This window comes from Hypomesus transpacificus, chromosome 18, assembly GCF_021917145.1.
Source record: "Hypomesus transpacificus isolate Combined female chromosome 18, fHypTra1, whole genome shotgun sequence".
Taxonomy (NCBI): Eukaryota; Metazoa; Chordata; class Actinopteri; order Osmeriformes; family Osmeridae; genus Hypomesus; species Hypomesus transpacificus.
This window is the reverse complement of record NC_061077.1, coordinates 6,120,932-6,142,894: the sequence shown is the minus strand read 5'-3', so window position 1 is coordinate 6,142,894 and position 21,963 is coordinate 6,120,932. Positions and strand designations below refer to the sequence as shown.

At 44.2% G+C, this 21,963-nt stretch overlaps 2 protein-coding genes across 2 annotated transcripts; one reads left to right on the top strand and one right to left on the bottom strand.

Annotated features, from left to right (window-relative positions):
• Positions 1-64: 64 nt before the first annotated feature.
• Positions 65-12,704, top strand: cacnb3a (calcium channel, voltage-dependent, beta 3a). Its single transcript, XM_047040363.1, has 14 exons — positions 65-145; positions 842-934; positions 7,156-7,275; positions 7,400-7,522; positions 7,638-7,753; positions 7,871-7,953; positions 8,072-8,091; positions 8,235-8,315; positions 8,635-8,693; positions 8,821-8,921; positions 9,017-9,168; positions 9,291-9,386; positions 9,505-9,675; positions 11,359-12,704. The coding sequence occupies exons 1-14, from the start codon at positions 65-67 to the stop codon at positions 11,758-11,760; spliced, it is 1,698 nt and encodes a 565-aa protein (XP_046896319.1). The 3' UTR covers positions 11,761-12,704.
• A 112-nt stretch (positions 12,705-12,816) lies between these two features.
• On the bottom strand, positions 12,817-19,687 carry ddx23 (DEAD (Asp-Glu-Ala-Asp) box polypeptide 23). Its single transcript, XM_047040362.1, has 17 exons — positions 19,594-19,687; positions 18,885-19,051; positions 18,694-18,795; positions 18,493-18,586; positions 18,337-18,402; positions 18,090-18,228; positions 17,830-17,963; positions 17,617-17,729; positions 17,359-17,502; positions 16,940-17,165; positions 16,673-16,818; positions 16,313-16,490; positions 15,980-16,222; positions 15,735-15,886; positions 15,369-15,477; positions 15,070-15,244; positions 12,817-14,984 (listed from the first exon to the last, which is right to left on the bottom strand). The coding sequence occupies exons 2-17, from the start codon at positions 19,049-19,051 to the stop codon at positions 14,761-14,763; spliced, it is 2,412 nt and encodes an 803-aa protein (XP_046896318.1). The 5' UTR covers positions 19,594-19,687; the 3' UTR covers positions 12,817-14,760.
• Between the last annotated feature and the right edge of the window lie 2,276 nt (positions 19,688-21,963).

The following is a 21,963-nucleotide window of genomic DNA, read 5'->3' as shown; positions in this document are numbered from 1 at the left end:
ATCTCCATTTCTTCCAATAACCCATGTCTGTGTGTGCATCCCGCCTCCCTGCGCTCTCAAATAGATGGTGCAAGTCAAAATGTCCAAATCGTCTGCAGACCCACTGGCTGCTGTTGAAACCAGCTCACAGTCTCACTATTTTCAGGTAAGTGTACTGTTTTTTTAACACTCAGCAAAGTGTGGCGTGAAAATGGTTAATGCCCTGCTACTTGTTGTTGAAATAAAATCGTATCGCTGACAGCACTTTCTACCTACGCGTGTGAAAGAGCTCTTTCGGCGAAACAGCAGAATGATGCCAATCGAATATCAGCAAGAGCGACAGGACGCGATGACAAATTCTCAATTGACAGATCTGAACATTGATCGATTTAAGTCCTTCATTAATTGATATGGAGAACACGACAATAAATGCACTATCATTCTTAAATACAATACATTGCTTAAACGCTTTAGTAATTTACCCCTGTATTCAAACTGCAGTTCGGGCCTCTATTTTGATTTTCATGCACTGTGGAATGCAGTTTTATTATTTATTGGAATGTCCTGTAAAGTCTGTAGCTATATTTTGTTGAATGTCAGGAATGGAAACCAAAACAGATCAATATGTCTGTTCACGCTTTCCAAAATAAATTTTTTAACACAATCTGAGAAGTCAGTTTGGCTACTATTTTATATACGTCATAGGTAAAGAGTAATACAATTAGTTATAACAACTATTTACGTAGGAAAGAAAAGGTGAACATTGATAGATTGAGCCCAACTATCCCTGTAGGGTAGCAAACATCAGATCAAGGTGCCCTGTAGCTCTCTCCATTCTAACCTCTTTCTCCCTGGTTCACAGCTACCAAGGAAGTTGCCCAAGAGGAAGAGCCGTTTCAAACGTTCAGATGGCAGCACATCCTCAGACACCAATTCCAGCGTCATCAAACGACAGGTGGGTCATTTGAACTATTCCCCCCCCCCCCCCCCCCCTGTCTACGGGCCTGATATCAGTGATTATATGAAACTTAATCTAATTATTTTGTTTTAATTACACTCATTTTATAGTTCTGCAGCTGCATTCATAATTTTTGGTTTTAGTACTTTTGACTGTGAAGTTATGGTGCTCCACCTTTGCTTTCCCCTAAAGATGGGTGCTTTTTCTTCTGGTTGTTATTTTCCTGATGTCCTGTAGAGTGCAGTATGTACCTTTGTTGAAGAAGCAGAAGTGTTGCATGAAAATCATAACCCAGCCCAGTTTTATAATTAATGTTTTCAGGTCAAGCCACCATGAAGCGGGTTGGAGGTTTGATCTTATTAAACAGAACCTCGAGCTATAGGGGAAGAGAGAAAATGGGTTCAAGTTTAAATTAAAGAGTCACCACATATTTAGCTAGTGGTTTTGTTTACAATGGTATGTCATGCATTAGAGTCATTGGACTATGGACTCAACACAATCATTCTATACAGTGTACAGTTAAGTCGTCACCACTCTCCATGTCTCTGCAGATGTATCTGATTTGCTTAGCGTGTCAGTGCAGTAAGAATGCATCTGTAGTTCAGCTGGAAGCCAGTAGAGGGGGACGTAAGCACCAAGCACCTTGTCTGAATCTGGAAAATCAGAAGAGGCTTCATTGAGTTGATAGAATCATAGGTCTGAAACTGAAACTAGGGGTTTTAATTGGCAAAACAACAACAATTATGCCCCTTGATTTCATGGTAGAGGGGTAACCTGGTCAGTGTGTATTAATCCAATATGCTGGAATTGTAGTAATTTGACCATTTCAAGATGATTGTTAAAACATTGCAAATGAATTCAATCAATTACAAGAAAACTATGTTACTCATGAAGGGTTAAGCACATGAGAGGTGGGGGCAGGGTGTCTCCCAGCCTACAACATGACTACCAAGAGGAAGCCACACATATAGTAGTGAGAAACATCAAGCAAACACCTCATCCAGCAATCCAAATCTTGGATTGGGGGGGGTGTCTCCTGTGGTGGCAGCCTACACTAGAAACCCTCGAGAGGTTTGAAGCGTGGCTAGAGAGGACAATGGGAGAATTAGCAAATGGTAAATAATACATCAGTAACCAGGGACTGACTCTCTGAAATTGTGTCAATGTTGGAAATATTCTTCCTGGCCTGCATCATATTTTTGTTTGTTCATTATTAAGGTTATAATATAAGTCTACCCATTTGGTAATATGATATCACACAATCTCTGTCACAAACACCAAGTCGAATGGAGAGGTAATAGAACTGTTTTTGACACCATTGTGTTAAAAAGAACTAGGAAGGACCCCTCGTTGGTGCTCTCTGCCCCTGGGAGGGTGAGAGGAGAGAAAGGGCTGAACAGACATTTTATTTAGGAGGGGAACATTAGTTATACTGATTAGAGGTTCAATGACAATTTCCAGATTCCCTAAGAATATCATGGGACCTAAAATATTAATGAAACTCATTTGCAGACTCAGGGTGATGTGTTCGTTCAAACCAGCATTTTTACATCTGTGAGTGCATGTGTGTGTGTATTCAGATGTGGGTTAGGGGTAATAGTGTTATGTCCTGGCAATATCTGTTTATTTTACTTTCCATTTTAATAGTGATGGGGTGGGGTTGCTATCATGGAGCAGTAGAGTATGACTCATTTCTGCAGTAGAATACAATTGGCTGTTCCTAAGCAAGGATATATGTGAAATATAGAAGGTATTATAACAAAGCATACTGTAAAGTACATAAATACTGACAAAACCGTTCCACAACACTTTGGTCATGCTCATGAAAGCCTCTCGCTTTGTAGTTAGGTGTCTGATCCGGCTCGGAGGTGCCGTGAGTAACCAAGTGTTCAGAAGGTGAGGTGATATTTAGGGACACTGCATCTGATTCTAAACACTGAGAGTTAAAGAGATATGATGACATGTTTCTTTGACGCCAAGACTGCGAAGACTGGGATTGATTCAAGGGATTCAGAAGGAAATAGTGAGTGAGTGAGTGCGTGAGTGAGTGAGTGCGTGAGTGAGTGAGTGAGGAAGAGAAACAAACAGAGAGGAGGTGGATTTGATCAAGTGACGTACATCAGGCTCTCAGCAAAAGGTGAGCGCAGGAGAGAGAGAAAGAGAGGGAGAGGGAGGGAGGGAGGCAGGCTCTGGAAACGGTTCCAGTGCATGTCCTCCCTGGCTTAGGGATGGAGCACAGTACAGTATGACTGCAGACAGCATGTAGTCCAGATAGGGAGGGACAGGCAGCTTTACCAAACTGAGTAAGTACTCCCCATGGAGACATCTCCTCCTCTCCTCTCTCCCTTTCTATCTCTTCTCCACATCCCATCCCACTTTCTATTCCAGATTTAGTGTCACTCCTTCTCCTACCCCTTGTCTCCTTCCTCATCTCTGAACTGATCTTCCCCTGCATATCTTTATGGAGCTCCTGGGTTGTTCTGTCAGACCGCCTCACATCACTGGCTTCTTTCTGCCTCTTTAGTTTTAAATCTGGCACTTTCATCTTTCACTTATTTCACTATTACACTACCTTCCAATTCTGTCCATTATATCATATTTCTCCACAATGATATTTGGCATGACTGATTAGCTTTACTTGGTAGACTTGGTAAATGTGCAGAGATCTGTTTAATTGTGATTGTTGGAAATGTACAAGTGTGCATCTATGTATTGATAACTGTGGATCAAGCTCCCTTCAACCTCGGTCACTTATCCGCTTGTTTTAAACACGTTTCCCTAACATTTGTTGGGTTAACTGATACTTATGAGCTTTGTACTGGCTATAGCAACAGCATAATCATCATTGTGTGTGCGTGTTAGTGTGTGTGTATGTGTTTGTGTATCTGTACGTCCATTCCTGGGATTTTGGCCTCTAGACTGGCTGTGTGATTATCCCCTCCCTCCCCCCCTCCCCCCCTCCCTCCCCCCCTCCCTCCCTCCCTCCCCCCCTCCCTCCCCCCTCCCTCCCCCCCTCCCTCCCCCCCTCCCCCCCTCCCTCCCCCCCTCCCTCCCTCCCTCCCCCCCTCCCTCCCTCCCTCCCTCCCTCCCTCCCTTGAACTTGGCCCCTCCCAGTAGAGTTGTGGCCCATCAGCTCTGCGGTGTGAAGACTAATCACAGGAATGGAGGGGGGAGTCAAGAAGCAGCTAAATTTAGCTTTAGACAGAGACATTATCCATGAAAACAGACTCACACTCTCTGCTCTTTAGCTCAAGATATACTAATATTCCTGTACTATTACACTCTCCACTAATTGCATATGTCTCCTCACTTTCATCTTTGTATTCCTAATATTACAGAACCCACCTGGAAATTATATTGAACGGATGGATGGTTGAATGGATGGATGGCTGGCTGGCTGGATAGATGGATGGATTAATAGATTGATGGATAAATGAAGGGATGGATAGATGGATGAACAGATGAATGGATAGACAGATGTATAGATGGTGGTATGTATACATAGCCCACCAATCATACAGCAGTGTTAGATATGGAGCAAGCTAGCAGAGTCCAGTTCAGCAGGCTGTTGGTCCCCTGCTCCACTGCTCCCTGAGCTGATCTCCATGCATTAATAATGGATGGCAGAGGCAACCTAGGCAGCTCTTTCTGCACCCTAACATCATTAAGAAGCACTTAACGCCTTTCCCTGCTCCCACCATTTAATGTATGTGTGTGTGTGTGTGTGTGTAAGAGAGAGAGAGAAAAAGAGAGAGAGAGGATGTGTTTGTGGGGGGCACATTATGTTCACAGTGGATGCAGAGCTGCTACTGTGAGCAGGCGTCTCATGTCTGTGTCAGGCTCTAGTGATACCTTCCTTATCAGTCAGGTATGGAAAGCCCCCATCTGTCCATCTGTGTGTTTGTTCCTCCAGCTATCCGGTTTCTCTCTATATACGTCTGTTTCGACGTTTCTATTCCCTATCTCTGCGACTGTCACTCGTCTCTTTCTAGCATCATTGCAGTCTGTACTAGTCGTATCTATCTTGGAGAGATAACCTCATCTTCGCTTTATCATTTTTTTTCCTGCTCACCTCTACTCAGCTGTATCTAGATTTTTCTAGACAATGTCTACCTTTTTCTCTTGCTCTTTTTCATTCCTTTCTTTCTTTCTCTCTCCTTATCTCTGTCTGTCTGTCTCTCTCTCTCTCTCTCTCTTTCTCTCTCTCTCAGTAAGACTCCGACCACTCTGGCACTGGTGCAGTATTGGCTTGCAGAGCGCTTGAGTGGTGGAAATCAGATCCAGTTATCTAACACAAAAACCAAGTGGAGATACTGTGTGTGTGTGTGTGCATGTACACGTAAAACAGTCACTGCTCCCTCTGTCGGCTGAATCCAATAACTGTTTAGAGCAACTTCAACATTGCAATGGTGCAGGAGAGAATATGCAATGTAAAGTGTACATGGACATAAACATCAACAGTTTTCATGTAACAAGATGAGATCTTTTGTGTTTCTTGTTATAGATTAAACCAGTATTATAGTATTTCCTTTGTGTATATTTTTTGTTTGTGTGCAGTATTCCCAGGACTGAAATCCATGGCAGTCTAAGGGTTTGAGAGAGATTGGCTCTGTGGACAGAGCTCCAGCCAGTGCAGGAGAGAGCCAGGTCAGGCAGAGGGTTTGAACAGTCTCTAGACCTACCCAAAGACAGTATCTGAATCTCTTTCTAAGAACGCATTTGTTGCTATAAATTATATGCACGGGGGTTAGTTCGGTATGTGTATAAGTATTTTTATGTTAGCCAATGTGGATTTTCTTGTGCAGTTGTGTGTATGGACTGCAACAGAGAATATTTAGCATAATGTATTCTCGTTTCCTCTCTGGTTTCCCTCCCTCCTATCTATCTTTTCCTTAGTGTCTCTCTACCCTCCTATCTCTTCCTGAGTGTCTCTCTACCCTCCTCTCTCTTCCTTAGTGTCTCTCTACCCTCCTCTCTCTTCCTTAGTGTCTCTCTCCTCTCTCTTCCTTAGTGTCTCTCTACCCTCCTCTCTCTTCCTTAGTGTCTCTCTCCTCTCTCTTCCTTAGTGTCTCTCTACCCTCCTCTCTCTTCCTTAGTGTCTCTCTCCTCTCTCTTCCTTAGTGTCTCTCTACCCTCCTCTCTCTTCCTTAGTGTCTCTCTCCTCTCTCTTCCTGAGTGTTTCTCTCCCCTCCTCTCTCTTCCTTAGTGTCTCTATCGCTTCCTCTCTCTTCCTTAGTGTGTCTTTCGCTCATCTCTCTTCCTTAGTGTCTCTCTCCTCTCTCTTCCTTAGTGTCTCTCTCCCCTCCTCTTTCTTCCTTAGTGTCTCTCTCCCCTCCTCTCTCTTTCCTTGTTTCTGTCATGTCCGGCTGGCTTTGTTCCCCGATGCGCTCCTCAGTGTTGACAGATTCAGGGCTGAGTTTCTTCAGAGGATCCAAATATAGGAAGGGCTAGGAACACACTGCCGAGCTGCACCGAGTCCATCACCTCTGCTACAGTGTGTGTATGTGTGTGTTTGTGTGTGTGTGTGTGTGTGTGTGTGTGGAATATCTGTTTGGCCGCTGGTTTGGGACAGCTGCTGCAGTGTTTTACTGCATGTTTAGTCTGCGATCTCATGTCTGTACTTTGTTTCTGATTGTATCAGTAATAGAGAACATTATGCTACACTTCAACTGTGTACACTGAAAGTCATTAAGCATCTGTAAGACTTGGAGTTGTTTGTTTGTGCAAGCAGGTCTCTGTTTTCATTTACTGCTTTCCCCAAAGCATGGTGTGCTATAGGATCCTTAGGCGTGTCCTTATATTAAACCACTAAATGATAAATGAGATGCACTGTATGTTCTGCTAACGAGGTGTCCACTGAGAATACAGGCAGGGGGATAAAGGATGTATGCACACTGCACTGCACTGAGGGGGATGGAGGGAAGGAGGGGGCTGAAGAGGCAGAGAGAGGAAGCAGTTGGCTCGTTTGAGCTATATTTGGTGTACCAAAGAGCTCATATGTGGGTGAGACCAAAGCACGGACTCCTTTGTCTGTTTGTGCGTGTGTGCGTGTGTGCGGGTGAGTGTGTGTGTGTACTGTATATCCCCATATGACACTACTCAAAACCAGCCCGGATCATTCTCAGACCTCAGACTGTGGCCGTCATCTCACCACTCTTTAGAGAGAACCCTCACCTTTGACCCTTGTGACAAATTCATCAACCTGTACGTCTTCTCAGGGGTCGGCTGATTCATATACCAGTAGACCGTCGGATTCCGACCTGTCAGCGGAGGAGGACCGCGAGGCGTATCGGCGTGAAGCCGAGCGCCAGGCTCAGCTACAGCTCGACAGAGCTAAGGTATCCGCTATCGCTCCCAACTACACAGCCCAGCCAACTTACAAGGACCTCCGGTCACATCTACTTATTCACATGTCATATTCCAGACCGATCACCCTTGCTGTCGGGTTCATTGTTCTTGCAGTCCAAACCTGTAGCATTTGCAGTGAGGACGAATGTGAGTTACTGCGGAGCTCTGGACGAGGACTGTCCAGTCCAAGGTGCTGCAGTCAACTTTGATGCCAAAGACTTCTTGCACATTAAGGAGGTGAGGGGCTGCAATGTGACTGGAGGCCGGCTCTTCTTCTTGTGCAAGACTGTAGAGGCTCATCATCTGCAGTGAACTCCAAGTGTTGAGTCATTCTGTTGTCCTGAACCTTCAGAAGTACAACAATGACTGGTGGATTGGTCGGCTGGTGAAAGAGGGGGCAGACATCACCTTCATCCCCAGCCCCTTACGTCTGGAGGCCATGAGACTCAAACAGGAGCAGAAACAGAGGTTAGTGGACGACCTAAGAAGTGGCCTCTAACTGCAGCTGTGACCCCTGACTCTTGTCCCTGACTCTTGTTCCATACAATGCCCCCTACTGTTGTACAATGATGACCTCTGGTGCAGGAAAACGGGAGGGAACTCTTCATCCAACCTGGGTGACATGGTGTCGGGCAGCTGGAGGACCACACCACCATCTGTGGGTGAATGTAAGTATTGCGCCATTAATACCACCCAGAATGTTAATAACAACGTCATTCTTCAACTTTTCACCGACTGAATAAGCAACTTCTCCCTCACTGAATTTAATACTCTGTTCCTCAAAAGCTAAACAGAAGCTAAAACAGGTAGGTTTTCTTTTTCACTCTATTCGAATCGAAATCTGAGCCATACCTCGTTCACGACATAATCGACAATACCATAGAGGCATAGACTGACATCATCCCTTCCTTTCTCCCTTTCCCCATCCCTCCATATCCCTCTCTGATAGGCTGAGCACGTTCCTCCCTATGATGTGGTGCCGTCTATGAGACCAGTGGTCCTGGTGGGGCCTTCCCTGAAGGGCTATGAGGTTGGTCTCTGTCTTCCTCCCTCTCTCTCTCATTATACCCCAAGTATGTCCTAACCAGCCTACAGTCTTCAGCCTCTGTTCTCCCTTCTGATTGCTGCATTCTCCTACATAAACAACCCTCAGTGGAATAAACACCAAGCGTGGATCATTTCTTGATCTAACTGTAGATGCTGGTTAAATGGGGCTCATTTGTAGTGAATTATATAGCACACTGTGTCTCTTGATAAGTTTATTTTTTTGTGGTGAAATGTTTCTCTGTGTTTCCGTTCTTACTTATGTGTGATGATCCAATCACATGTTCCTACCTGTTATCTCCTAGGTGACAGATATGATGCAGAAAGCTCTCTTCGACTTTTTAAAACACAGATTTGAGGGACGGTCAGTAAAATTACACCATTGCTCACACCAACAGCTCAAATGTCTATTTCATTTCACATATGTGTATATTTAACTGAACTTGCTGTGTTCTATGTGTCTGGGTTTGCTCCTATGGAACACCCTGCAGAATCTCCATCACACGAGTAACAGCAGACCTCTCACTAGCCAAGAGATCTGTCCTGAACAAGAGGCCCATCATGGAGCGGTCCAATACGCGCTCCAGTATAGGTAAAGTTGCATTACTCATGGCATTAGTTAGATATCTTACCAGACCGGATGGTAGTTTCTGAGTTTGGACTGGCTCCGGTCTTTTTCCTGTTTAGCGGAGGTTCAGAGTGAGATAGAGAGGATCTTTGAGCTGGCTAAGACCTTGCAGTTGGTGGTACTGGATGCAGACACCATCAATCACCCAGCCCAGCTAGCCAAGACCTCCCTGGCTCCCATCATCGTCTACGTCAAAGTGTCTTCTCCAAAGGTGGCTAGCAGCACACTTTCACATTCCTAAAATGTGTGAATATTTCTATTGTTTCATAGATGCTTTTGTAGCTAATCTGTCTCCCTCTCTTTCTTTTTCTCTCTCTCTCTTTCTGTTTTTAGGTGCTCCAGAGACTGATCAAGTCCAGAGGGAAGTCTCAGAGTAAGCACCTGAATGTGCAGATGATGGCTGGGGATAAACTGTCTCAGTGCCCACCTGTGAGTCACTTCAAACATACCTCCTTCCACAACCACGAACTTGTAACACAATTCTATAACAATTTAAACAAGCAGTCCACTGTTTGAAACAAGCGTTTGCACCTATTTTACTTCACAGGATATGTTTGATGTCATTTTGGATGAAAACCAATTGGAAGACGCTTGTGAGCACTTGGCTGACTATCTAGATGTTTACTGGCGTGCCACTCATTTGCCCGGCACCACCCCCCTCAATCCCCTTTTGGACCAGAGCCTGATGACTCCACCCTCAGCCATCTCTAGCTTACAGGTGAGATATATTTACTTGGGTGGGTGGTGAGAGTAGATATTGAGGAAAGAGAGAGAGAGAGAGAGAGAGAGAGAGAGAGAGAGAGAGAGAGAGAGAGAGAGAGAGAGAGGGAGAGAGAGAGAGAAAGAGAGAGAGAGAGAGAGAGAGAGAGAGAGAGAGAGAGAGAGAGAGAGAGAGAGAGAGAGAGAAGGAGGACAGAAAGAAGGATGTACAGTATAGGGATGTGTTGTGTAGGAGAGATGAAGGGTAAATGGAAGACAGAAGGGATGTGGTGTCTCTTAGAATCTGACTGACGCATGAGACACATAGACATTGACACTGCATCCTAGATTCATTAGTGCATAGACATCTTCCTTATGTTGAATGTGTTGTATGTTGCCGCTGTCCTTTCCAACTGTCCCCATCCCAGACTCTCCTTTGCCTTGTTCTCACTTGTCTCAAGCTCCTTTCTATGTGTTCGCAATTGTCTCCTTGGACTGTCAGTCTGCCTTCTCACTCATCCCTGCTTAACATTTTTGCAGTTTTCTGAAACACAGGAATTAATTGAATGATCGCTTACAAAATGGGGTGAGTAGTAGGGTTTACTTATGTGCATTCTCAACCCCGAAACCTCTGACTGACACCTTACACCCCAAACCTCACCCGAGTCAATGAAATAAGACTACTTCCTTAAAACCTTACTAATAATTCTTACTACCCTCACACTGAATGAAACCCCGCACACAACTGTTTAAATATACTGCCCCTCATTGTATCCAATCTTTCTAATTTATTGACACTATGCAACAAGCTTCGTAAATGCTGTGAGAAAATTCACAAAGCAGACATTCCTGTATAGTAAAAAGTGCAAGTAGTAATATAACCATTTTCTGTTTATTTAAAAAACAGTAATAAAACAACAGACAATAAGAAAGACAATTCTTTGATTCAATATCTATGACCGCAAAGATGAGCGGACAATCTGTGACTTGCTTTGTGAATGATGCACCTTCTCACAATTGCATAGAATGCTATTGTGAATGATATGGCTGGCAAGTGGTTGTGTGACAAAACAAGGTGGAATGCATAAACAGAGCAAATTGAACCATTCCAAGAACTTCTCACTTCAAAATAAACTGCATTGATTGTGGAAATGTCCCCTAGGACACAGTGTTAACGTTATGAGTAGTATTAACCAAAAGGGAGGGGGGGTCAGATTGCTGAGCGGTTAGGGAATCGGCTATTAATCAGAAGGTTGCTGGTTTGATTCCCTGCCGTGCTAAATGACGTTGTGTCCTTGGGCAAGGCACTTCCCCCTACTTGCCTTGGGGGAAATGTCCCTGTAGTTACTGTAAGTCGCTCTGGATAAGAGTGTCTGCTAAAGAACTAAATGTAATGTAATGTAAAATACCAGGTAATGTCAAAGCGTGTATCCTCCCCCTGACTCACCACCCATGAATCAACTGCTCCACTGTTGTTGTTCCGCATTTCTTTCGTACAGAGTGTCTTCGGTTGTTACCTTATATCCATGTTTGCTGCAACCATCAGGACTAGCAAGCCTTAGACACAAAGCCACTTGGCTTTGCAGTGATAAAGTAAAAAAAATAAATGAAGCAGAGAAGAAGTTGTCACTGACACTGGCTTCTTTTTTCTCTGTTTTTTTTCTCCCTTCTGCACCCCCCTCACTGTTCTGATGTCATCCAGAACCAGCCCCAGCAGCCCCCCCGGGGGGTGGGGGGTGAGGACGAGGAGCCAGTGGAGGACGCCCACTCCCCCCTGGAGCAGGACAGCCTGATGCCATCTGACGAGGCCAGCGACTCTCTGTCCCGCGGCCGGAGGGCCAGCCCACACCACCAGGGAGATGAGGACTTTGAAGAGGAGGAGGAGCAGGAGGAGGAAGATGAAGAGGAAGATGAGTATGCATCTCCCGTCCACTCCCACACATATAGGGACATGTACCCCCCACATCGCGGGCACCCAGGTAGCATCCACAGTGCCAACGGGCATGAGTCGCAGGACAGGCTGCTTCAACGCGATGCCCAGCAAGGCCACAACCAGCGCAACAACCGCCAGCGCAGCCGCCCCTGGCCCCGAGACAACTACTGAGCCAGTACATGGCCACTAGATCACCAACACAGCTATGGCTTGGCCCTCAGACAACTACCTACACTGCCCTGACCATCTTCCAAACTCTACAGTACATGCTCAGTAATAGGAGACATAGTGTGTACCATCCTGGCCACAAAACCCCCACTCTGCAGGTCTGCTCCTTTCCCAACCTCCATCCCCAGCTTTATCAGCCTACTAACACCAAAACACTGCAAACACAATTGACCTGAGAACCACAGTCTTGAATTTGCCTATCGATCTATCTATCGATCTATGTATCTATCTATCTATTAAATTTAGATTTTCAATCACTAAAAAATATCTACTTTAAAACTGCCCAGTCGGACTGAACATCTGGTAAAACTCTTTACAGAATTAATTTTATTTTTATGGCTGGCACCTTTTCCACTCATACTCTTCCAGATACTTCATTTATTCAACATGGGGACCGATTTCCTCTATGAGGTTCTGTATATCAGATTCAGTCTACAGGGCTACTCACCTACCATGGACATGTTTCAGGCTGCTACTGTAGCTGTATGTCAACTCCATTAGCTGCTTCACTAAGGTTTATGTGTTGTATGATGAAGACTATATTACTGGCCTTAAATCCCTTCATGTATCTTTATTATGGCATGTTTAAATATGATTATGTTAAGATATTTGCACATTAAGGTCAGAACAGGAACAGAAGGATATTTAAGGAAAAACAAATGTAGAAATGTTTGCTCATTAATATGGGAAATAATAATGCATCCAAATATAGTGTATATACTGAATGGGCACGGGAAGTATTTTCTCAATTTTATTTATATGTTTGTTGAATCTTTTCAATATGAACATCATGTTACTTGTTTCAGAGAAATGTGTTCAGTTAAATTATTGAGAATGTTTTGGAAGAAATACAGGTATTTCAGAGTCTATATGGTTAACTACTTTTAAGCTTCATGAAGCTGCAGTACACTGTCACTTACTGTTTGAGCATCACTAGTCTTTAATATTGCGTAAATTACTCTCAAAGACACACACACAAAGTTGACTTGAAGAATGTAATCAGGATGATGAAATGAAAGTTTATTTCAAATGTGGACAAATTAAATGCCAACCTACTTGTTTACACACATTCTTTCACACACATTTAAGTATACTCTATTTGCATGCACCTCTAGCACTCCCTGGTGTTAGCTGATGTCATTTCCCCCAAATGATTGTCATCAAGTTGATTGTAGCACATGATTGATTGTAGCATTTGCGCCCTCACTCCCTCACACACATACAGTATCACAACACTTTTCATAAAATATTTGCTCTTTAGTTTGTTTGAAAATACCCTCCAAACATACATACACTTCCAGCACAAACTATTTAGTCCCTTGCATCTTTGTTGGTCTGTGTGTACTGCAACTGTCTACCAACCTCAGCTGTTTAGGCAGACCCTTAAGTGTCCCTGTGCATGAGAGCTCAGCCTCCATCAGCCAATCACTGACTCACATTCAACAGGTCACCTCATAGACTCTTGTTAAGAACTTGGTGTGGTGTTCCAAAAGGATTCACAGCTGTAGCAACTGTGACTGTACCTTTAGTCCATGAGCATTTGGATTGGACACCGTGGGGAAGAGACCTGTCTGCACAGGGATCATTGGGACTGACTTTGGCCAGACTGCTGGTCTAGTACTTCCACGTTCACCGATTATCTTTCTGTAGTTTTCGGTATTTTTCCAATAATCACAGCATGATAAAAAAAAGAGAAATATATATCTATGCAAGTGTTGCATGAAACTTGATTGTTTCTTTCTTAAGTACTTTAGTAATGCATTGATTACAAATCTCCTTGTTATCTTGCGTGATATTCTTGTTGTGAAGACAATTCAATCTGTCTGCAAAATACATTGTCACTTAAACATTTCTGAAAAGAAAACCACCTGAACCTATATTGAAACTGAAATGCATTCAGTATAACACTTTGATCGATCAATAGGAAAAGGTTGTCTAATACTTACTTGCTTTAGAATATCTTATAACAAGTGGCAGAAAAATGCCTTTATAATATAAAGAAATGAGTGAGTTATTAAAATGCAGCCTTGCATGTTTTAGTTCCCTGTTTTAACTGTACTTTGGCAAGATGTTTTTTAAAGCGGACCAATATAGAAATTGATACGTTTTTTTCAATTTATGAAGCACAATTTTTACAAGGGTTACACTTTAATGTCCTCTTGTCTCTCCTGTATGCAATACTAACCCTAACATTGAAGACGCCTTAGACCATTTGGACTTCCTCTTTTGTGTAAGTAGATAAAAAAAATTGCACTATTATTTTTTTTCAATGGTTGCTCTGTAATGCAATAACTGCACTAAATATAACCATGTGTCCACCAAACTCAATCATAGCGTGCTAGCGTGATCCAACACACCCCTTTCCCACATTTCTGAAGAGAACAAAAATGGAAAAAGTGGAACATTTCTTGCCTGATGCTGTATAGAATGCTTTCTACATGAACATAGAATTACAATGCTAAGCAAAATACGACTAAGTAAAATAAACATGACATTTTATGTACTTTTAACACTGCTGTCTCTTTATGAAAATCAACACTACACCAATTTATACCATTAGACCGTTGTTTAATTCACTTAAAACTGCTATCAGTGTAGCATCTTGCATTGTAATCAATTCACATCTATTTGACTGAGAAAAAAAAACAAGGAATAGAATGCATTGGTCTCTTTACACAATTTAAATCTGTCCAAATACAAACGAGACAAAATGAGAAAACACAAAGGCTTTTATGAAGCCACAGATTCCTGCAGAAGGACAAATCTAATCGTCTTGTGCATTTCTGCAAAGCAAGCTAGCCCATGGCCATAAAAAGTATTTCCATCAACAGACTCGCTGGCAAATATGTATGCAGAGATACAGAGACATGATATCTGACTGGAACCCCAGTATGCAGTCTGTGTGACACGTCCAGGGCTTGTCGGATAACATGGACTGGCAGGTCAGGCGAAGATGGTCTCCTCACGTCTCTTCTTGGTGAGGATGGTGCCAGGCTTATGCTGGGCATCTGGGTGGTTGGCCAGCTCAGGTGGACAGTTGGACACGGGGCTTTCCAGGATGGCTTGCTTCAGGTCATAGAACACAGTGGAGTCCTCCTTCGTGAGGAAGGTGAGGGCCATACCACTCTTCCCAGCACGACCAGTACGACCAATACGATGGATGTAGTCTGGCGGACAAGACAGACAAGGTTAGGATCCCAACAGTCAGGACAGAATGATACTTTACCGTGTGCGTGTCCCTGTGTACCGTACCTTCAATGTTCTTGGCCATGTCATAGTTAAGCACCATGGAGACGTCGTGGATGTCGATACCTCGCCCAGCCACATCGGTGGCCACCAGGATGTCCTTGGCTCCAGCCTTGAGGTTGGACAGAGCAAACTCTCGCTGCTCCTGGCCCTTGCCGCCGTGCAATGTGCAAGCATTGTACTGAGAGGGAGATGGAGGGGAGAGAGAGAGAGTTGAAATGAACATGTTTTCAGCTTCCCAGTCAAACAATTGACCCATGTGAAACATCCACATGTCCAGCCTCATACTGGAGATGGCTCCTTACCCCCATCTTCTCCAGGGACTTGGCCAGCACATCACAGCCCTTCTTCTGGTTGACAAAGATGATGATGGGCGGCTCAAAGCCACGTGCCAAAACATCCAGAAGCCTCTTCCTGTAATATAGAAGACCGGAGAAGGGAATAAGACGACGGTACTCATTCATTTCGGGCTATTGTCTTTTATACGACAGTTGGTCCTGACCCAGTAATTTGATAGGACAAGATGCTTTCCATGAGTGCTGATGTTGGTAATAACAGCACTGGGTTTTTCAACTACAGTCTCACTTCTGCTTTAATTAACGGCTTTATCCAATTAGTTACACTGTAACAAACTAAGATGAACATGACCAATAAATGGAAGCATGTGTTACCTCTTCTCTCCCTCTGACATGAGCAGGACCTTCTGTTCCACTCTCTCGTGGGGTTTGCCTGCAGAGCCGATGTAGACCACTGCAGGGCGCCGCAGATAGCTTCTGGCCAGCCGCTCCACAGCAGCGGGCATGGTGGCTGTGAACATGACCGTCTGACAAACACAGGCGGGGTGAAGGGACAGTTACCATGTCACATCACACAAGGTGGTGGGGTGGGTGTGAGAACGTGTATTTAAGTCCCATACCTGTCTATACTTGTGTTTTCCAGACTCAAAGTTCAACAGCATCTTCTCAGGGTCCTCAGCCTCGTCTGTGTCTGGTTTCTGATTGGTCACTGGGATGTATTCCAGAATCTTTTGGACGTCCGGCTCGAAGCCCATGTCAATCATGCGGTCAGCCTCGTCCAGTACCACATAGGTACAACGCCCCAGGACCAGATAGCGATTCTCCAACACGTCGATCAGTCGACCAGGAGTGGCAATTACAATCTGTCAGAAGCACAACCACACACTCATTTACCCTGCTTGGCGATGGGTTTTCAGTTGCTGTGTGTAAGTGTGCTTGTCCCTTAGTCTGACCTCACAGCCCATGCGGAGGCGGAAGCCCTGGTCCTCTCTGGAAATGCCTCCAATCACGGCCACAGTGCGGATCCCCAAGGGTTTCCCAAACTTGAGGGTCTCCTCCTCGATCTGCTGGGCCAACTCACGGGTGGGAGCCAGGATCACAGCGTACGGCCCCTGATCCGAGTCCTCAATCCTACACAGCGGCAGGGTGGAGTAGACAGGATGTGAGGGGGAGAGGGGGGGTAGGATTACATGATTTCCCATTGACAGTATAGAATGAGAGCGGATACAGATGGAGAGCGAGACAGAGAGAGCCCACCCCTGACCCCACCAGTCATGTACTGAGTGAGAGACTCACTACAGAAAATCTCTTACCGGTCAATCTTGGGCAGGGTAGTGATCCAGACCAGCAGAGGGATGAGGAAGGCAGCCGTTTTACCGCTACCCGTCTCAGCCACGCCGATGATGTCACGATTCTGTAAGCCGATAGGAATGGCTTGTCTCTGGATAGGTGTGGGTTCCTAGGTAAAAATAAGACAAGTGTTAGACACGAGTTTATGCAACTGAAAGAAAACAACATGCACAGGGTTTCATGACTGTTGAACACACTGTGTGTGTGTGGGGGCGGGGAAGTGTCCTGACCTTGTAACCACAGCTATCGATGACTTCAATGATGTGTGGGGGCATGGTGTACTCTTTCCAGTTCCTGATGGGGTTGGGGATCTTGCCTCCCTTGGTGGTGATGCTGTAGTCCTCCCTAAAGATTCGCCAGTCCCTGTCTGTCATCTCCTCCAGCTTCTTCTGAGACCAGTGTCTGTCGTCCCACCTCTGCTTGGCCTCCTTCTTACGGACCTTCTTCAGCCTCACCCTGGAGAGAGGGCCAGACTGTCAGTCAAGTGCCGGGTACCATTGCCAGCCTCATTAGGAAACATTTCATTGACCAGCCATGTATGGCAATGAGTCCTTTCAACACCAAGATGTTTACAGAATTTAACTGTCAAATACCAATGTGCATACATGTATAATTGAGCATGGTGTTTAGAATGTGTGAGAGGACTCACTCCTCCTGCTCCTTCTCCTCCAGTGTACGTCTCTTTTCCATCAGGTCGCCATAGAAATGTGACTGGTCTCTCTTCTGCTGCTTCAGGTCGATGCCGGCGATGAAGCCCCGCCCATACAGCTGCACATGGTGCTTCTCTTTGTAACTGAAAGAGGGTTAGAGGGTCAGTCAGCATCCGAGGCTGAGTGGGATGTTGTGTGTGTGTGTGTGTGTGTGTGTGTGTGTGTGTGTGTGTGTGTGTGTGAGTCATCTGGCTCACATGGGGTTGTAGTCGGTCGACGTGTCTTCCGAAGCGTCCCACTCAAAGACAAACTTCCTGTCATTCAAGTGGCGTGTCCGCCGACGCTTCTTCATACCGCCGAGATACCGCTCCTGAGGAGACAGCCAGACACGATCTGATCAATCAACCAACCAATCAGCCTGATTACACCCCTCCAACTAACCAATCAGCTTTCTGCGGTTAAAGGCCAACCTTGATGGCCTGGAGCTCCTTGCCCTTGTCCTTCTCCTCTCTGATCTTCTGTCGGCCGTCATCTTCCTCATTCCCGTTGCTCTCTCGTTCCATCCGCTCCCTCCGCTCGCGTCTGTCCCTCTCCTGGGGGTCCTCTGTAAGACAGGAACGTGCAGTGAGAGGAACTCACTATTCCTGAACTGTGAGCACCCCGAACAGTAGTGGGAGAATCCTCCACATGGGAGTCTCAACTGAGGCCTACTCTGCGTCCTTGTGCTCACCCATCATCTTCCTCCCTATGTCCTGGAACACCCTCCTCTTTTTCCTGTCCTCTTCGATCATCCTCCGCTTGTCCTCCATCTGCAGCTCCCTCCGTTTCAGAGCCTCTGCTTCCCGCTCAGCCTTAGACAGGAACTTGGGCTGAGAGGCAGTGAGGGAGAAAAGTTAAGTAAGTGTGCCAAGTAAGTTGCATTGTCTATCCACCCAAACACAGAAAAGCACTAGCTCAAATAAGTCATTTCATATCACCTTCGCCTCAGCCTCCTCCTCTGCCTTCTTCTTAGCCAGAAGCTCCTCCAAAGACAATGGCTGGACCTAGAGAGAGAGAGAGAGGTACCGGTACTTAGAAAACCATCACAGTGTTGTCCTTAACCGTGTTTACAAAGACTGGAAAACAACTCCTACTTTCTCTTTCTTCTTTTTGTCATCTTCTTCATCATCCTCTTTTTTAAGATCCTTTTCCCTCTTCAGCCTCTCCTTTGATTTGGGGGACACACTTCTGTAAATAAGAGAAACCTGTCTTGAATGAACGTCTAAAAACATTGTTTTCTTACATATGAAACCATGACATGTTTCAAATATAAACCTTGTTTGACAACCACAAACCTTGATTTCTTGCTGCGGTCACGCCGATGACTGTCTTTATCTCTGTCCTTGCGGCCCCGGTCTCGGTCCTTGTCCCTATCCTTATCTTTCGGCCGGCGATCTCTGCAGCATAGATAGAAGTTGAAGAGTTAACCATATTTACATTCACTTAACATCTACTTAGCCAGTCAGTTTCGTGAAATACATCGGACCTCTCTGCAGATTTGGAGCGATTTCGGTCACGGGATCTCTGGCGCGGTTTTCTGTCCTTGGAAGGAGAGCCTTTGCGTTCACCCTCCCGTGAGCGGCTCGGTTTACGTTCTCGTTCCTTGACCCCCACAGTGTCTGCATCCTTCTTTTCAGCTGGATCACCAGCCATCTATGAAAAAGTGATTGGCAGGCAATAGTCTGTTTTCGATCACTGTGGCATAGCATAAAGCGCTTGGAATTTAATACCAACTTCATATACAACTAACTACCTCCACGTAATTAGACCTGAGTAACGCACTTTCATTAATTTACCGTCTGCTAAAATCACAAACGTTGTCAACAAAGTGCCTTCAAATAGTATTTTCCTTTGTTGACAACGTTTGTGACTCTAGCTGACTGTAAATGAATGAATAACCAATCCATTCCTTGTTTCATTTATTGTTAATGTATTAAACAATAAAACAAGTTAATTAGCTAAGCTAACTAGTTTGCATAAGCTAGCTATAGTAGTACGACCACACTCACTTGTCTGTGTAGCAGACCGCGATTCACCAACTAGCATTGCTGGCTAGCTAGAGCTAACTCACTAAAAAGATCCTTAAAAGCTTGTTATTTGTGCAGTGATTTGGTATAATGTTGCTGCAAAAAACATATTTCAATAACGTAATAGGGGAATAATTGTAAACATGCACAAATAGCGCAAATACGAACCTTAGAACTTAAGAACCAGGCCCCTGCGATTTGGAGTCGTTTCACCAACGCAAAGACAGCACGATATGAAATCCCCGAAGGTACTTCTAGGAACTGTAGTGCACACTGGACTTTAGACAGTGAACTTTAATGGGACACAAAACTACACATCCCAAGAGTATGCAGTGTGCACATTAGGACCCACAATGTTTTGTACATGGCTACCCAAGTGCCCGTTTAATAATGTTTTTGAGAAGCTATGTTTAGGATGTGCACAATTCAGTCACAAGGTGGCACACTTGTAATGGCTTTTCAACACCGCAATCAAACCGTACTGTAGACAGGGGCGCCGGGGAATTGAAAAACTAATAGAAATTATAAACTTTTTTTCCTGTAGACACTGGCATAGAGGCAGCACACACCCCAAAATACAATTCTCAATTTATGCAGCCAACTCTGCTCATTTGTACAAAGTGCTTTCTGCAGTTGAAAAACGCATATTTCTGCTCGTATATATATAAATTAAAATAAATATTGCTTCTTGTTTAGTAACTTCTTTTGAAAATAAAAAATCCAGCTGTCAGTGGGGAAGAGTTATTTTGCCTTTGCAAACTGTGTCAGCAGCCTCTTGATCAACTGTTTGGAAGGATGAACAAAGGCACACCTAAAAATACCTTAAAATAAAAATGTCTGCAAGATATGTGCTCTTTGTTTAATAGCTAAACCATTTCATTTATCCTCTGTAGTGAGAGGGAGGAACTTAAACGTTTTTTATTGAACTTATTATAATGTCAGAAAACAGGAAAAACAGCCAGTGTCAATTCCTATTTCCTATTTGTGTGGGTACTGGTACACATAACTAGTCTAACCTAGATCTTTGTTCTTGAGAGCATGCTTTTCTGTTAACACCTTGTCCTTGTGAAGGACAAGCAGGAACCCAACTCAATTTTGTAAGGCAAGATTTGATCAGCACCATATGGTTTCAGAGAGTTTGTTGCAGTTGCTTTGTTATTAGAGCCAGTTCCTGCACCCAACTCTTCGATCTGTCCTTGATGTTGTTGTCCCCACTTTTCTCCTCAGTGCTGCAAGCCTAGTTGAGACATGTGCCCATTTCTCCCCATCTCGCTAAAAGACACCAACCCCTTACCATCTGTGCAGTCGTCAGCAGATTCTATAGAGGAATCAATCTCTCTGTGATTGAGTGTAGTTTTTCCTGGGTAATCTGATTAAAGGACAAATAGCTTTTTCTGCCATTTGGAGCAGGACCACAGCCCCCCTCAGAGAAAAGAGAACCCTAATGTAGGAATGCTCTCTCTCTCTCTCTTTCCCGTATATTCATATTCTTGCTATATGTACAGTATATACATAAATATATATAATATTACTACACATAGCTCATCAAATACATACAGTTTTTAATTAGTCTTGCCTGGTTTATGAGAGACATACTCATTCTTATCCTAAGACCGTTTTGCTTTCAGTGGGAGACCAGAGACTAGGTACTGTAGAGATGAGTGAAAGAGTAGCAGTCTGCAAAAAGATCAAAGTTGATGCTATTCAGGAGAGAAAGACAAATAGAATGATTCAGTATGATTGATTATATGGATACGCTCAGATCTTGTGCTCCCATTTAGAGTGTGACATGATTATGTAGCATTTGAAAACACTCAAACATACAGAGAGAGACACGTCTTATCATTGTACTGTTGCTATAGCTACCCTGCTTCTGCCGCAAAAGGAACGATCTGTTAAAAAAACTCAAACAGATACATGGCCTCAGCTAACCGTCTAGAAGAGCCCTTCCAATTGGTCATGTTGTAGTGTTTTATTGTTGCTGTTTGTTTGCTTTGATTAAAGCATGGCGTGAAAACTAAGCATGGCCCTGACATGCTTTGTGATCAGCCTGTCATAATCAAACCACTCTCCCATGTATGTGTGTTTCATACTGTAGTCATTGCACTTCATGAAGCTAGGTAGCTAGTTTACCAACAGTGCACTGAAGACCATTAGTTGTGTCCAATAGCAAGATAGAAGCCGTAGTTGACAATTGCTAGACAATGGTAAGAGAGTAAAAAGTGACTTTCTATGATCTTGCATCACTGGAGGAGACTGACCTAATTAGTTCATATACATATTACACCCAGCAATCTCAACTAGCATTAGGATTATACAAGGTTTCAGGGCTGCACAGTGAGTGATTATTGGTTAAATAGGACAGTCAGAAGTCCTGGAAAGCCTTTTGTGAATAATATGTACTTCAACATATTAACAATTGAATTCTGCACATGTTATTTATCGACAGCACAATTGTTTGTGATGGTGAACTAAATATTTTATTTAATTTTAAATATTTAAATACTTTTTCCATCATCTTGAGTCAATATTGGAGCA

What these genes read in the sequence shown, in the direction of transcription:
- ddx23 (XM_047040362.1), bottom strand. Translation starts at nt 19,051, where the DNA reads ATGGCTGGTGATCCAGCTGAAAAGAAGGATGCAGACACTGTGGGGGTC. An exon ending in ACCCTGCCCAAGATTGACCG is followed by an intron (nt 16,491 to 16,672) that starts GTAAGAGATTTT and finishes GCCGCTGTGTAG; the next exon opens with GATTGAGGACTCGGATCAGG. An exon ending in GCCTCCGCATGGGCTGTGAG is followed by an intron (nt 16,223 to 16,312) that starts GTCAGACTAAGG and finishes TGCTTCTGACAG; the next exon opens with ATTGTAATTGCCACTCCTGG.
- cacnb3a (XM_047040363.1), top strand. Translation starts at nt 65, where the DNA reads ATGGTGCAAGTCAAAATGTCCAAATCGTCTGCAGACCCACTGGCTGCT. An exon ending in ACTTCTTGCACATTAAGGAG is followed by an intron (nt 7,523 to 7,637) that starts GTGAGGGGCTGC and finishes CTGAACCTTCAG; the next exon opens with AAGTACAACAATGACTGGTG. An exon ending in AAACACAGATTTGAGGGACG is followed by an intron (nt 8,694 to 8,820) that starts GTCAGTAAAATT and finishes AACACCCTGCAG; the next exon opens with AATCTCCATCACACGAGTAA.